Below are 17,720 nucleotides of genomic sequence, written 5' to 3'. Positions count from 1 at the left end.
GAAGCAAAGAAAGAACAATAAACATGAGAGAAATTCAATAGGTTTTCTTTTAAAAAATATTTTCTCATCCTTCAGTATTCCAAAAAAGACCAATCCACACATAGCCTGCCATATCAGCAGAAGCACCTGTCAATCATATTCCTTGGGGAAATAATTGCCACCGCAATTCTCAAATGTATCTGTGGCACAATTCCTCATTCCTTAATACTATGTGTGTGCAGTGCCTCCTAAAAGTAAATTAACACTTAAAGGGATTGTTCATAATTCATTCAGGGTCATAAGGGTGAATATTAAACCAAGTGGAATCTACAATTAAATGACGCTGGAGGTTTTTTGAGACAACTTTTTGGGGTCACTGTATATGGGAGTATATGGGAATCCCGTACCGCTCAGGTAAAGGAACAGGTCGCCGGGCTGTGTAGAGGGCGGTGCTGTAATCATCCAGTATGGAGGCGTGTGTCTGGAGAATGATGATATTATAACCCACAACAGCAGCAAGCATAATTATCATCTTCAGCTCATAGTTGATCCTCAGGAACACGGAGCATGAGATCAATCCCAGAATGCAGCTGTAGATAAAATACTGCCGGGGCAGAGACAGCAGGTTAGATTCACATCTGTACATTCGTCAGTCTCACAGAAAAGAGAACTTTTTTTATTGGATTTATGCAATTTAATTCATAGTAAAATTCCATCAAATTAAATTGAATAATAACTGATTAAGGATTGACCCGCTCTGGCAAAATGAGTCGGAAGTCGCAACGTTCCATTTTAAGATATGGGCCGATTATGTGGAAAAACAATAGCCTGGGAAAACCCAGACCACTTCCGACAAATTTAGATTTGCTCTGCAAGTGGGTCTGGCAAAGAGCCCATTGAAACCCATTTCCAATCCGCCGAAATCGCGGCACCAATCAGAAACGTTTTACACGATGACGACAGAGCAGGGACGGTGACGCAGATTTTGTACATTACAGACATGGATGCCGCCGTGGAACATCACAACATCACTCGTTCGAATCAGCTATCGCGTCTGTTTCAAGCGATTTAAAATTGTCATTTTCGTTAACACAAACAGAGAATTGCTGAGAGTCTCGAGATGTTTCTCCGTCGCTCTGCATACGTCATGTCATTCATCGCTCTGATTGGTTTTAGATCTATCCGACATCCGTTGGTGACGCCCCTGTGGAAATGAATTGTCTATGGAGCTTTGCCAGACCCTACCTCAGTTACAACTGAGAGTGGTCTGGGTTTTCCCAGGCTAGAAAAACAATGAAATAATAGATTTTTTTCTTTTTTTGCTAATTTCAAAGAACAGACATTCAAAAATAATCTCCCAAAGTTTCGTAGTCCAGATAATTAAGTAAAGGTATTTAAATGACTATTAAAGTTTGCAAAGTTATACTAAATTCGCTGGAAATTAACATTGTTTTTCTCAACTCCTCTCATCACCTCTGATTTCCCGGGTATCCCCTGAAACGTCACTATCTCTGATCTCCAAACATGGTGTTACACGTTGTATAGAACCAATCAAAAAGCTTAGAAATGTACACAAACGCTGATCATTTGTCAATGAGAAGCCCCGCTTCGACTGACCGGCACGCGATTGGTCCAGCCATTCTCCTGTCAGACTCACAACGCTCTGTCAACAAGCTAGCAGATCTACTCAAAAAGATTAAATTTTATTAATTTGAGAAATGTCGTGTTATATATTAATGTCTTTGGTCAAATTAAGCTGTAAAATAAATAGTTTATCCCTTTAAATGCAATGGATTTTGAAAGATCCACAAAAAGGTTGAATAGCGATTTTCTCAGGTTTTCAATTGGAAAAAGAGGGCAGACGACCATAATTCAAATGTGTATATCTTTACAACCATTCAAGGTATGACTTTGACTAGGATATCATTTGAAAGCTTATGGTCTCTCTTTCCATTAATACCAAAATCTCAATTTTGAAATTTGGGTCACTGTGACTCATTTTGCTGGATCAGGTCACAAATACGTAAGGATTATTCAATTCAATTAGATGGAATTGTACTACTAATTAAATTGTGTAAATCTTAAAAAAAATCAGTGTAGAAGAACACAATACAAAAATAATTATATTTATTATAAACAGCATATGTCTCCCGAAATATTACAAAATGGGTGATCTTTAGGAAAGCTAAAAAAGAGGCTATAAACACCAAGATTATTATTTCCTAACCAACGTTACATTATAGGAAAATGCTCGAGGATGCTTTTGTCCAGCATCTTGATATCTGTAAAAATCTAATTTCATATAAGCACTACATAGCTCTCAGTGCATAACTACATTTTCCACTACATTTTTCAGCTGTGAAATATCATTACATAGTGGCCATACATAATCACACACAGTATAAAGTGACTTATTATATAGTGACGAAATAGTGAGACAAATTGGCTTCTCGTGACACTCATGATTCATCACAAGTATGTTCTGTTAAAGACACTGAGAACTTCTTATTTTGAAACCCACATCTCAGCAAATGATTTACAATATGTTTTCATGTGGGACTGTAGATAAAAGGTTATTCAGTTCACAGTTTTTTTTCTGAGAAGGAAATTACAGAGACATGAGATAAGATTATTTGCAACTTACAGGCAAGTAGAACTTGTTGTTTGAGGAGTTAGTGGTCTGACCATATGGACCATCCATACTGCTGTTGGAAATGTTGAGTGGAGTTGATGCTATCATTCTATCTTCAACTAAGAAGAACTTAAAACCCAACAGATGGAGAAAACAAAATTTAGAGCATTACAGCAGAAAGACAACTCCACTCTTAGCTAAACACATCTGTTGCTTTTTGTAACAAATATGTTTCATAGAAGTTTAATAACACCTTTTTTTACACAAGAGAAAAATTCAACAAAAACCAAGCAAGCAGATGGGGAAAGCAGAGAAGATTACCATTTACCAGTTGCCAACTTTTTGTCCAGTTGGTGCAGGATTAAATTGAAAAGATGCCTGCTTATCTGTGGTGTATGCGACTAATAAATACTTGAATTCAGTTATTTTATATATATATAAATATAAATAGATGTATAAAAGATGAGGACCAAAACGTTTCTGTTGAATGGCACTGCTAGAAAACTAAATATCAATGTTCTAACAAGCCCATCTGAGCAGCTTAGCATATAATCTTAGACGTGTGAAACCAATTGACATTAACTTGAAAAACCCAAGTATTCAGTCACAAGCTCTTGGGTTTCTTTTCCCATTGAGAACCAGTCACTTGAGCTCACGGATAACATCATTAGATACATACTGGACCCGAGCCCTAGTACAGTCATGCTAACTACAATGATGAATCCATACAGAGAGATGACGCTAATTCTACCCTGCCTGTGCTGATTCCATAGCTAAAACTCTCCAACTCTCCATTCCTGCTCGCTCTCTCCGCTCTGCTGGCTCTCTCTCTCCGTTTCAACCTCGTTGTAAATGAAAAACTATGGGGGGAAGGGCCTTTTCCTGTAATGCGCCAAAGTTATGGAATTCATTACCTGCGTCTATCAGGGATGCTGCTTCTGTGGATTGTTTTAAGAAACTTCTCAAGACACATCTTTTTAGCCAAGCTTTTAATTGAGAAATTGTGTATTTTTTGCAATGTTTGATTGTTTGACTATTTTGTTCTTTATGCTGTAGCGCTTTGAGTATGAGAAAGGCGCATTATAAATACAATTTATTATTATTATAACTGGGTCAAAAACTGGTGACTGATTTATCAACCAACTATCTAAATGAATGCGTCATGTACAGGGCCTGACATTAACTTTTTTGCTCACCAGTCAATGTGGCTAGCGGTTTTCCAAAGTTACTAGCCATTCAGCATTTTCACTGGCCACAATTTTGATGTCGATACTATGGGGAAAAACTGCCATATAGATATTTTTAATATTATCTCATAATTAGGCTGCTCTCACTGTACATTTTGTACCCAAGGAATTAACATTTCGTACCATTTAACCAAGCATGTAACTGGTCTTTATATTGCTTATGTTGCAGTTAGATCACCTGATCTACCCTCTCAAAGGTTGACATGATATGAGCAGGACAACACACAAAGATTTTTCAGATTATCTTAAAGGTGATCATATCAATTGCATGCGGGGTTCCTCAGGGTTCAATGCTTGGTCTCTTCCTGTTTTCTATAGCCCCAAAACAACTACTACTACTACTACTACTACCACACACACACACAGACTTTTTTCTTTCAATGTGGGAAAATATAGATTTAAAATCCTAGGCAAGAAGATTTTTAATATTACCATTATCTCTAAAGAGTTCCCTAAACTACATAGCCATACAGCTAGCAGGCTAATATTGACAAGCAAGCAGAGAATATTTCTCTTATTGAACATGGTTATGAACAATAATGAATTATGTGTGAATATAATAAATGTCAGTCATTTTAAAAAGCAGATCAATGTAGCTGATAGCCCAGGTATTGGGCAGTTGTGATGCTCACCATGTTGAATACGGCCATGACTAGGATAAGTGCAGTGGTTGCCATGGTGAGTGCAAGTCGTATCCAGGGCTTGTTGGTGATGACTTTAGAGGAGCTGGGGAGCCTGGGCATTGTGCAGGAAGCTGCTTTGCCCCATTGCTACGGCAACAAGAGAAAACAACAAAAAAACAAGCTTTAACTCCCACCAATGTCATTAGCATATCTGCTTCTATTCCAAATGCTCAAGGTTATGATTGTGCCCCACAAGTCAGAGACACATTAATAAACATAAATTATATAATAATAAAAAAGGAGCATTTATATAAACTTTGAGTAGAAGCCAAAATGAAATGCAATTCACAATCCATTTTAATAACATAATTTCCCTAAAAATGAGGCTGAAACATGGTTGGTCTAGATTCTATTCCCCTGCAGAGTCCGAACCCCCTCGGACGCAATAGCAATTATATTGGCTAAGACAACTTTTCCCTTTGTTTGTGTTTTCAATTAGTCTTCGGTTAGTGAGCTTACTTCTTTGCATACTATCTTAGCATACTGCCAGTTAGACCCAGCAATTCCCCCTTCCTCAGGTATTTTGAGCATAAGGATAATATAAAGTATATAATACAAAATGAATGTAAAAGTATATAAAAATTACAAAACAAACATTCGTTGATCATAGCTTTTCTACTTTTAATACTTAAGTACATTAAAAAGCAAGTACTTTTGTACTTTTACTCAAGGAGTAAAGGAAAGGAGTACTTAAAACTTTTATGGAAGTAATATTTTATTAGGGTATCTGTACTTTTACTCAAGTAATAGATTTGGGTACTTCGTTCACCACTGCTGCTGATTGGTTAAACTTTTCGATTAGCTATAACAAGAGGATAGGATTTACTCACTTAAGGGGCTTTTTAAGAGGCTAAATGTGACGATGACGAATATGCTTGATTAGCACATAGAAAACTCTATACAGGTTTTGGGCAGACATGAGGCTGAGTAAATAAGGAGATAGGTTTGAAAAACTGACCTTGTACACTTAACCTAGACTTCAGGCTTAAAACTAAAAGGAGTGAAATAGGCAGAGGAGCTAAACAAAAAATCATAAAACCCTCTCACCAGACAATCATGTTAGTAACATCACCTATACAAAAAAAATGTCTTTCAATATTTAAACAGCATTACTATAAGATAACCTTAACCCCTCTTTCGTATTTGTGAATGTACTGTGCGAAATCTCACATCAGATAAATGGGGAACATACTGAGAAAGAAATCTTGACACTCATGACACTGACTGCTGTTTGTGAAACCTAAAGAGAGCCATACTATAAAAGGAACACACAACATGGGTGACACAGAGCGTCATAAAATGGTCTCTCATACCCACAATCCCCAAACCTGTGGGGACTTGACTTTATTGCTATCCAGCAAGAAAAATAGATGACAAACAACTCAAATTATCATCACTCAAGCTGCTTTTCTCTTGACACACACGCACACACAAAAAAGAAGAAGAAAAAAAGAGGAGGGGACGGGGATGGGTTGGTATAGTGCAAGGTTTCTATTCAATGTGGCCTAGTTTTATCATCATAAATTCTTGGTTAATTAACAAACTGGGGACAAATCAAGTCGAGCTGGTGGGTGAACGGCATGCAAACCCTTCAAGTACTTTGGAAGGTCATGCATTCTAAAAATATAACTTGGATGCCTCAATACAGGTTACTTCAATAATAGTTGGAATTCCATGAAATGAGGTTGAATCTCAAAAGAGAAGAATCCCCCCCCACCACCCCCATGAAATGAGATTTTGCATTAAGAAAACAAAGCCTATTTTTATAAATAGAAGTATAAGATACGATTTTTTTGCATTATTGTAATGAGAATTTACTTTCTAAGCTTTTATAATATATTAAGAAAGAGCAGGAGAAAGAAAATAGAGAGACATACAGGTGACATTTGCTTAAGCCATTTATGTTCGGCGGGTCTAAAGTAGCTCGTAATTTGATTATAGACGACGCTTTCTGAGAGCAGAAAAAGAGTGTTGTTCCTCCGGCTAAAACAAGGAAAATTTCAATCTTGTTTTGATATGGTGTTTTTTCCACCCGGTATGACATTTTCTCTAACAAGATGAGGGTCTCAAATGTGAGGGAAGCTCGACTTATTAAATGACATTTCAGTATACGGTTATTTCCTCCATGGAAAATAGACGTGTAACATGTCTACATCTGAATAGAATGAACGAAACAAGCCAATCAGCTTCATGCACTCTCACAGAAAGCTACTTTATATTAACTTCTATATTTACCACTTACCATTATGTGACCAGCAAAACAAATGCCGAGGATCAAGGCGAGCAAAAGGAAAGCCATTCCGAATGATACTCCAAGGACGGTGGTTCTGCGAGAGACAAAACCATCAGTGATACTCTAAAGCAAGTCACACACGAACATCCAATCTTCATTCATTCTCTGACATGAAAAGAGAAGAAATAGATGTCATGCCACATTTAGAGATAAGAAGTTGCTCGGCATGCTTGAACAATGCTAGATTTTTTATATGTAACAGGATTTTTGGAAGTGCTTGCCTGTGCAATACGTGATGCTGCAATGCTATGCTATTGCGGTCGGTTGGTACGGGGTTAATAAGTTGTTTTTAGTGCATTGCTATGCCATTGCTAGGGTGTTTAAAGTCATTGTTTAGTGATTGCTACCTGCTCCAGGTCAAAAGAGCCCACCTTAAAATACAACATCAAGACTTTTGAAACGATGCCTTAGAAATGAACTGAAATAAGTTTAAGTACTAAAATGACTACTAAATCTGAAATAAAATAGATTAAAGCAACACAGAAATATATATATATATATATATATATAAATGACAAAAGCACAGAACAGATTTAGTAGACAACATAAATACTACAATAGAATATAAATAATATGAAAATAACACTGATCTGGGCCATATCTCGAGAGATTAAAAACACTTTTTGCTCTCAAGATATGGCCCAGATCAGTGTTATTTTAGTATTATTTAGTAGTCATTTTAGTACTTAAACCTATTTCAGGTAATTGCTAAGGCATCATTTAAAATGTTTAGTTAAGATTTTTAAGTTGAAACTTTTCATCTAATATTTATATTTTATCTTGTTTAAGTTTTATTTCAATTACCAACAACCAATAGTTCACAATAACAACACTGGCTCGGATGCCTGGTTCAACGTAGACCTTTGGGATTTTGCACCGGTTTGGGATTGTCTGCTAGGTGAAAATCATAAGTCTAATTGCTTAGAAGAATAATAGAACATCTCTTCTCATTAAGCAAAAAAGTGTGGACAAATATGATGCCGAAGTTTAGGGTTGGAACTTAGATTTGAATAGCCTAAGCAGGCATCACTAATTCAATGGGTTTTTGAATTTAGGAACATAAACGTTTAGCTCCAGTCTTTGCGGTGCCAAACATCACCATAAATGTGATATAAAATCAATGTCAGAAAGTGAGAACACAGCTTGAGAAAACCATTGTGCTTCTGGCTCTTATGAATGTGTTCACGGTCAACATGAGCAGTAAATTAGGGTGACGTCTTGCATAGATTTTTCTGAATTCATACAAAAGGAGACATCATTTCCAAACCAGACTGACCTCTGATTAAAAAAAAATCTATAACTGTCTGTTCAGGGCAGTCTTTTTCAGACAGGCACTGATGTCCCCCATCATACCATTATTTATCGGTGCACTCATTTTCTTTCAATTGTGTAAATGGTGTAATATTATTATGTGTCAGTAGGTCTAAGTGCTGTGGGAGACAGTGGCTGTCTGCGTAATTGTGTCGTGAAAGACAATGACATGCTTGAAAGATGTCGCGGAGATGGTACTTACTTGGGCAAGACTAAAACCTGCACTATAAAGATGCAGAAGAAAATGAGACAAGCACAGGTGACGTAGTACTTGAAGGCCGGCAGAGTCGTGGCCCTGTACTGTTAGAAGAAAAAAGAAAAAAGTTAAATATCTCAGCTCTTACGGTTTCCCTATACGTCTTTGCTTTGATTGTGTTAGTTCTGATTCTGATGTGTTTTTCTCTTCACAATGAAGCACCTACAGTATTAGTCATTCAATGGCACATACCACACCTCAAGAAGGGATGTACCTCTTTTTCGAGTGTCTTATTGTGAAAGAACAGAGATATCCTTTGAATGTCCTCTGACTTCAGCCACTGTCTGGTGGAAAGAAAGCATAAATAAAGTGAATCAAGGTGTCAAGGTGAATCACTACTATAATAGCTTCTTTGGTGGCACTGATGCAGGAAATGCTCTGAAAGTGAATTGTAATTGACAAATAATTGTTATACTGTATATCAGGGTCCAAAATCTGAGACCACTAATGAAAATCCTTCTATTTTGGGATTTGTTATTATTATATTTAGTGTATATATACACTATATATATAGTGTGTTGTTGTTTTTTAAGTGTTTTGCTTTCATTACCGGTATTTAAAAAATATGTTAATAAATATATTTGTTTTACATGTTACATGTCATGAAAAAATTCCAGGTATAAATTAGACACTTTCACTGTGGCATCACTATTTCTTGTGATATTTTGCAGAGAATTCATGAGTTCCTCCATATGGATAAGATGCAGAGCATTATGGACACTCACTTCTGTGATTTGATGCCATCAATAGTGCGAATGATTCTTTCATTCAACTCTTCTTCAAATCTCTTCTTCTGCGATTTTGTTCTGAAAGGGATTGGAGAGGAAAAAGGAGGGAGAGAGACTTCAAACAACCATAGAAATGCAGATGAGGTCAGTGTAAATGTTCTGAAAGGTTATTCACTTGAATTTACATTTTTGCTCTTTTTTTGTTATAAAGCAATAAACAGTAGGAAAAAAATCTGACCTTTCGGACCTTCGCTGAAAGCTGAATTGCCCTAACGGCACGTCCTGTAAGAAAAAAAATGAAGCAAATGGAATTAAAAGAGTTCTTGAACTTTAAGTTCAAGCTAGTCCTGTTGACTGATCACCATTCAAATCTTGAATCCGAATCACTGTTTTCTTTCCATGTGCTCAGGTTGACTCACGTGTGTGTTGATCTTGCCGTTCTCATTGGTCATGCTGTCTCGATGGTGGAGGTTAGCAAAAGGTTTGGCTGCTCCCCAGGACTCAAGGTACTGTGTCATGCGGACAGACGCCCTCATCTTGACTCCATCCAGAGTAGTGCGAAGACGAGGAGGAAGCAGGGGACTCCGTTTTTCTGACTAAGTAACACCATAACATGAAGTACAAGTTTAAATGGATGCGTTACAGGCTGGAGGCGTTAGAACACAGAAATCCTAAAAATCGGATAAGAATATGTACTGAAGTGGTGGGTCACATGTGTGTTTTATAAAAATGTTTTAATCAAATGTATTACATGATCTCATACTGAGATACGTCTCATACGTTTCTTTTGGATGCTAAATTAATTTTGGTACTTGACGTCCAAAATCTGGGTCCTGAAGCAAAACCTATTGTGAGCCAAAACAGAATTTTCTAATGTTTTTTGTTTTGTTTTATTATTATTATTATCATCATGATTTGGATCAAATCCTAAAGGATCCTAATGGAATCAAATATGAACATTCCAGAAATCTGCTAAGATACAAATAAGGTCATACAACTGGGACCTTTTGATAGTAAGCAGATTTGTAAATATTATTATTTGGTTCCTTTAAAGGGTCATCATCAAACCAAATTTTCTGAGATTTTAACATAGTTATGTGTGTTTAACATCATAGAAGCCAATGTTACAATACGTTAGTTTTGATTGTTGGAGGATACTAGTTCATTTTAAACCTTTTTGTGCTATTTTCAACTTTTCTGAAATGTTATGTTTAAATATGCAAATGAGGTATTATCTAAATGAATATGCACTCATTTGCATACATTTCTAGAACAACATATTAGAGTCAAAGGCTTTTACAAAGGGTATTTTAGATATCTCTTTATTATCAGAAAATACTGTCAACAGCCAGAAAAAAAAACACATTTTCAAAAGATTTTGGGAATAAAATGTATAAAATCAGGCAAATTATATAAACCCCACTGTGAAAACCTTCAGAATATAAATAGGAATAAACCTGTAAAGTTTGGTGTAAGTGCTGCTGAAGTTTCTGCCTCAGTACAGGAGAAAACACTCATTTTGAGAAAACGGCCTTTAAAGATATGTACTGTAATGCAAATAGATAATGTGCTATAAAAGATACACTTAAAGGGCACCTATTATGGAATTTTGAAATTTACCTTTCATGTAGTGTGTAACATAGATCTAAGTGAACAAAAACATCCTGCAAAGTTTGAAATATGAAAGTGCACCGTATATAAAGTTATTGTCTTTCAAAAGTAAGAGTCGACTCTGAGTCATTTTTATGAATCGTTAGAAGACCGAAGCTTTTTCTCTGACTAGATGACGTCAACTTGTCAAGTTATTTGAATACGATACGCCCACTTATTGCGCTCCAAGGCCAGGGAAAACTTGAGAACATCATGCCGACGAGACGCTGTGTTCTAAAGTGCAACTCAAAAGCCAACTTTTTTCATCTGCCCAAGGAGGAGCATTTGAAGACTAAGTGGCTACAATTCATATATACAACTATACCACAGAAGTATAGTCCGAGCCTTGTGCTTTGCTCGCGCCATTTTCAAGACGATTGCTTTACCAACTTAAATGCAATCTAACTTGGATTCGCGAGCTGGCTGATATTGAAGGAAGGTTCAATTCCAAGTGTATTTGCATCAGCTTCCTCCTCCGTATCACAACCTGTAAGTGTTATTAATAATTGTTGCTTTTATGTTTTATGTAGCATGCTTAATAATTATTTTGTTTGTTGTGTAAGCACCGTTTAGCTTCTAGGTCTTCAATGACAATTGTATTGAGATATGTGAAGTGTTTGTCGTTGTTTTCGGAGTTGTCTTAAAGAATAGAGTAATACCTCGTAGTAACGTAACTACATTTTATTTTTTTTATTTTTGTAAAAACGTTATGTTTATGCATCGGGCTAACGCAAACAAAGACTGATTGTGCTTTTACAATATGAACTCTGGGCTATGCTCGCTAACATAACATTACATTCTTTATCTTATTTTTAGTTTTTTACTACAAACTACAAAGCAGTGGACTATAATAATTATTATAACACAATTTAATTATGTACTAAGTATTATCTGTGTAAACACTGCTGGGTCATCTGACCAATCAACGCAGATTAGCGTCGCGCAAAGGAGGGGTTTGAAAAATGAGTCGTTGAACGATTCATTTGGGAGTCGGTGAGCAAATCAGGTAAAAATAAATGCATATTATACGACAACAAAAGTGTTTTTTGTCATTGCATGCATGTAAAACTGTTGTTGGGGACTCCCTAAACAACATTAGGAACATTTTAAATGTCATAATAGGTGCCCTTTAAAAGTGTATTTTGGATGTTTTCTTTCCACAAGTCTGAAAATCCAAAATCTCAAAATTGAAGGATGCATGAAAAAACAGTTTTTGCCTGTGGTGTCTCGTTTTAAGAATAAAATGATGGTTCCAAATCAGGGTTCAGATTCCATTAGTGCACAGTAACATGGGATGATTAGTGAAATGATAAAGTAAATAGTAAACTGGGGTCTAAAAAAACGTTAACGGGTGCTATGAGGAAAATGTATTTACTATGTTTAACTAAATTTTTTATTTCTGTTCAGGTTTATACATTTAACAGCACTAATGGGTATTAAAAAAGTATTCTGTCAACTACAAAGTAAATATTTTCCAGATAATATATTAATAATTGCCTTTGGCTTTAGTACAGTGTCAATATAAAAGGCAATTAATTAATTTAGTTGTCATCACACAATATCACACGGTATAAATGGGAAGAGGGGGCTTTATACATATACATGAAAGAATATGTATTTTAGGAAGGGGTCTCTTTTGTCATATTTGAGGTTACTTGACACAAAAAGGTAGAAAACCCCTGCTATAGTATTTCAGATAACAGAGCCATTATGTACAGTCTACTTTACACCAACTTAACTCGATGGCCATGGTTCATCAGAAAAAAAGCTTAGGCATCAACTAAACAACAGGTGAAAAAAGAAAAGAGAACAACTAAACAAACAAGCAAAAGCCCTCCAAACTCAAATTCAGTCGTCATATTGGGAATGTGAAGGGAGTGGGTGTGCAGTGGGTTGTTATGATAAGAGGGCCGAGAGGCTCAAACCGAACAGAAATAAATGTACGAGTCTCTTATGAGAAAGATTTGTTGCTTTTGTTACCTCGGGCAAAGCAAATGCATTGTTGAAAAGTAAATAAACCACTGGATAAATAAAACAATAGCCATTGTTATTTGAATAAATTATACCAGGCATTATGATATCTGTGGGCTGTAAAGCCCACACACATCTCAATGGACGGATATTCTGGAAGCTTCTGGGTCTTGATGCCCATTCCATTGAACTTGAGTTTTGATAAACAGTCTTTCCAAGGTCGTCACATATGACCACAAAGTCACATTTGTGTAACTGCAGAGTCTAAATAGTGAAAATAATGCTAATTACTGCTCAAGGTGAATTGAATGCAATGCTAATTAGCAAAGTAGTTGCATAACTAGACATATTGTGATATGATTAACTAAATATCATACAGAAGGTTTGTTTGGCTATTATTAATGCTTTTGTTTAACTCATTTTCTGGGTAATAAATGGATTGTTTTTGTTATTCATAATTTTATTTATGAAAATACATGATTTGTTTTGTTGCCACAATTATTATTATAGCTGAAAAAAAAAAATGTAAATAATGAATTTGCTCCAAACTCCTAAAATCACTTGGGCCAGTAAGAACCCCCCAAGATAAATCTGCCGCCATTATTTTCATCAGAAAATGTAAATGGCTAGTTATTTATAAACACGTGAAAGCTGGATTGCATGTGTGATTTTTTTTACCTTCGGGTTGATGACTAGGTACGTGATGATGCCGTGCTCTTTTAGGTAACAATCTCTGCTTTGTCCGTTGCCTGGCTCGACTTTATATGCCCCTTTCAAATGTTCCAGTGTTACAGAAGAGATGTGAACCCGTCTGGAGAGGAGCACACAAACTATTACAGGCTGGCAAATGAAAAGGCACTTCACAAAAACAGCTGCATTATATGAGTATTTCACAAATGTTCCAAAGCCTGCAGAGACAATAGAGTTAAGATATCAAAAAAATTAATGTACCCCTTTGCGTTTCTGTTTTTTTTGGGGTTATTCAACGGAACATTCATTAGTAGCACAAAAGCACACTCATTGTGCTTTCAAAAGAGCATTTCTATTAACGTCAAGAACCCTCCATGAGCATAATAGCACTTATAGTAGCATAGAAGCAAATATGTGAAAATTCTGAAATGGGGGAAAAACAAAAGTCACATGCTGATCTTACCCAGGTACACCCCCTGCTTCCATGTGATTGGCCAGGGTGACGTCATGTGACCAAACATCATACTGCCATTTCTGGAGGCCAATCACACCGCAGAGAACATTCCCAGAGTGAACTCCAACACGCATGTTAATGTCGACCCCAGTGGCGTCTCTCACCTTCCTGAAATAACAGGAAAAGTATTAAAGGTTTGGACACACCCGCTCATTCTTTACTATTACTATTAAAAATAAAACTTAAAACATTTATATTTACACATCTGCAACATTAGTGTTAGAGCTTTTCTATGTTGTGTTTGATTTTTTTTTAGAGCACATACACTTCAGTCTCTCCCTCCATCCATTGAAATGACTGAAACAGTACCATATTACACTGACATAACTTAACACCAGAAATATTTATAGCAAATTAAATATCAGAAGGTGCCAGGATTGCGGCGGTACGTGTTGGTTTCTGAGGGAGTGTGTCGGGTGCCTGTGTATATATTCATTCAGCACACAGAACATCTTGTGTTTTAGATAAGGCAGCTTGAATGTTACGATTTCCCAGCTGGAAAGAACAGTTTAGGCCAGCATGAATATTAATGCAGGCTGGATTATGCTAGTTTGTTTCCGGTCTAGTTTGTGGTATAACCATATAGTTTAACCATGCTTCACCTGCAACAAATCCATGACCTTGCTGGTGAAACTCGTTGACGAAGAAACAAAACAAAACAAAAAACGAAACGAAAAAAAAAACAAATAAAAAAACCAGCAACTGGTGCTCCCTCCAAACTAAATAAATAATAAATAATAAATAAAAAGGTGCATGACACCTGTGTGTGTGTGTGTGTGTGTGTGTGTGTGTGTGTGTGTGTGTGTGTGTGTGTGTGTGTGTGTGTGTGTGTGTGTGTGTGTGTGTAAAATAAAAAATTAAAACGAACAAACAAATAAACAAACAAATAAATGTGCATGGCACCACTGGAGGTGTGTTGCTGACATATCATTTCAGTGTACCTGTCACACACCATTCTTATTTCTAAGAGCCCCTCAGCCTGAGCTACGCCATGTTGGAAAATACACTGGAGAGTCCTCAATTACCTCCTCAAATGGATTTGTGTGTGTGTGTGTGTGCGTGTGTAACAAAAAATTCAGTGACATTACGGAGAGTGAATGTGTAGCAGAAGAGCGGAAGAATGAAGAATGGGTGAGGAATCGTGAAAGGGACTGGAAAAAGGGGCTGCACTTTGAGATGGAAAAAGAGAGGAAAAGGAGAATGTGTGGGTTTCAACAATATCACACATCTGAGCGTCTTGAGTATGCAGGTTATTTCAGCCTCAGAGAGTAGTGCTTGAAAAGACAGACACCATGGGGAAAAAGAGACACAGAAGTGGTCCCTGGTAGATGATGAAAGGGCATAATGTGACAAAAAGCTCATGGGTAGTGGTTTTAGGACTTTGTAGCAGATACAATTCAAAGGGTCTTTATGTTCTAATGAAGAAATGGAAAAATATCTAAGGGATAATGTGCATCTCAAAATAAACCCTGATAGGCACTGGCGTATGGGACACCCCGAAAAATGACCCCAGGCTAGCAACCTCGGGCATTGTAAGCATTACCAAATTTGGATTAAATTTGCCTATCAAGACTGAATTTTACACTGTGTTCGCACAGACATTTAAATAACACAGCTGAATCTTCCTGAAACAAAGGTCAATTAGTCCATTTAGCGGTTATTGAACAAATATATTTGAGCGCATATAGCTGTGATTGACCAATTAGAATCAATTAGTATTTCAGAGAGCTGTGTAACAATTAAGTGTGTTTGAAAAAGACAGTGTGTTCTTTTACTTGATGGCTTCACACATGTCCAGCCCCATCTTCACACAGTTATTGGCATGGTCGGTCAAAGGGTCCGGCAGCCCTGACACACAGTAATAGCAGTCGCCCAGAATCTTGATCCGCATGCAGTCGTTGTCCTGCATCAAACCATATCAGATAGCAGTGTAGAAGACATTACGTTCTTTACAGGAAAAAAAAGCTCACAGGAAAAAACATACATTGACTACTACAACATAATCAGTTATTAATATTTTGTTGGTTCTCTTTGTTTTTGCATGTGTTCATAATTTCTTTGTATGACAGCCTGGCCAAAAATGATGTCCGCACAATTAAGCATGTTTCATTTCATTATCACAAATAAAACAATTGTCTAAGCACAACTATGCAATATGCTAACAAAGTTTAACAAATGTTTCATATTTGAATGAAGGGTGAAGATTTTCCTAGGCCGACATCACTTTTGCCCACTACTGTACTATGCATGTATGATGACAAACAGTTCTGGTGTCCCCTATGCCTGTTAGGACAAAAGATACCTTGGCTATCTGGTCAAATTTGCCGAAGAGCTCATTGAGCATGTAGACTAGTTCTCCAGGTGAACAGTCACTGGCCAGACGCGTGAATCCAACAATGTCTGCATACAGAATGCTGTGGAAAATGTTGAAGAAAACTCAAAAGGAGACTTATACAAACTGTTAAAGAGCATGAATTATTATTTTTGTACAGGAAATTATACACGCGTTGCAAATTATTATTTTCTTAATAAGCATTTGTCTTGTGTACAAATATCTGAACATCCTTAAACACACTGTTGTGCTGATATTTAAACCAACAGAGATTGTGTGATACTGCTCTTATACAAAAGTCCCAAAAAACTGAAATTATACTGAGAAACGTACATTTCAGAATCAATTTTAGCAGTTATTTTGTCTTTTTTTCACAGCCACAGAAGAATCAACTGTTACATCTCTGAACTGAATTAATTAATGACTTGAGTGAGCGATTCAATGACTCACTCATAAAGACAATCACTTAGCCCCTGAATTAATATGTATTTTTGAATAAATTGGATAAGTAAATTATTCTATGAATTATTCATAAAGAGAGTAACTTGCTGAATTCCTGAATAAATCAGTGTTTTTGAGTGAATCGTTGAGTGAATGATTCAGTGACTCGAAACGGTTCAAGTAAATGATTAAATGACTCACACATAAAGTCATTAACTTGTTAACGTATCAATGTACCATTCAGAAAGAGTTACTGAAAAAAATTAAAAGGATATTATGGGGAAGGAGAACCGCTTTGAAGCAGATAGCAGTATTGCTTTAAAAACAGCAAAGCACTACTTCAATGTAATTGACAAAATTACATTTGCGTTTTGATGAAGAGCCTCTTCAACAGTTTGCCCTGTATAGCAGAAGATTGTGTTTGCTTTCACGTTTTCATAGAAGCATACAAAAGTGTCTAGGCTCTTTTAGATGAGAGCTACTTGTATCTGGGTTGATGAATAGTTTGTTTTTTGTGTGCAGACTGAAAGAGGGCAGAATGGTTTGACAGGATCTATTGAGGGTAGGACAGCTCAGTGGAGAGCAGGTGCAGTGTATATGAAATATATATATATATTTTCTTTTCTAGGCTGCCTAAAATAAATCAGCTGAGTGCACAGATACGCTAGTATGTGTGTCAAAAGTCCTACCTTACATTGGTGTGTCTCTGTACATAGAGGTTGTGGAAGTTGTTGGTGTTTTCGGCGTGGCCAAAGTTAGGACCCTTCAGCCTCTGAATGATCTCTGCCTTCATCACTCTCGCGATGTGGGCGGGCAGCAGGGACAGCAAGAGGCGCTCCTATTGGTCGTAGAGAGGAGGATAGTTATACGCCATTCCTTTGAATGGTTTCCTAGGCTATGTTTGCAAATAAATTCAAAATCGAATCATTGATATACTGGTCAAAAGTTTCTAATTAAGATTTATTATTATATTTTAACAATTATCATTATAAT

General features: G+C 36.5%; 1 protein-coding gene across 2 annotated transcripts in view; it reads right to left on the bottom strand.

Moving 5' to 3' along the window:
• The window catches only part of adcy2b (adenylate cyclase 2b (brain)), a gene marked incomplete at its 3' end in the record, with an annotated part of 106,635 nt that overhangs the window by 3,788 nt on the left and 85,127 nt on the right, over positions 1-17,720 (bottom strand). For both annotated transcript variants that reach the window (XM_079591776.1, XM_079591775.1), the window contains exons 5-18: positions 17,417-17,565; positions 16,257-16,368; positions 15,730-15,857; positions 13,904-14,062; positions 13,429-13,561; positions 9,549-9,725; positions 9,368-9,411; positions 9,127-9,207; positions 8,616-8,685; positions 8,348-8,445; positions 6,784-6,868; positions 4,491-4,628; positions 2,624-2,740; positions 387-583 (exon numbers count right to left, since the gene is read on the bottom strand). In XM_079591776.1, the coding sequence (XP_079447902.1) occupies positions 387-583; positions 2,624-2,740; positions 4,491-4,628; positions 6,784-6,868; positions 8,348-8,445; positions 8,616-8,685; positions 9,127-9,207; positions 9,368-9,411; positions 9,549-9,725; positions 13,429-13,561; positions 13,904-14,062; positions 15,730-15,857; positions 16,257-16,368; positions 17,417-17,565 (1,688 nt within the window). The remainder of the gene's footprint in view (positions 1-386; positions 584-2,623; positions 2,741-4,490; positions 4,629-6,783; positions 6,869-8,347; positions 8,446-8,615; positions 8,686-9,126; positions 9,208-9,367; positions 9,412-9,548; positions 9,726-13,428; positions 13,562-13,903; positions 14,063-15,729; positions 15,858-16,256; positions 16,369-17,416; positions 17,566-17,720) is intronic.

Source organism: Phoxinus phoxinus (genome assembly GCF_949152265.1).
Source record: "Phoxinus phoxinus genome assembly, chromosome: 19".
Lineage (NCBI taxonomy): Eukaryota > Metazoa > Chordata > Actinopteri > Cypriniformes > Leuciscidae > Phoxinus > Phoxinus phoxinus.
The sequence above is the reverse complement of the archived record's forward strand: the minus strand, read 5'-3'. Positions and strand labels throughout refer to the sequence as shown.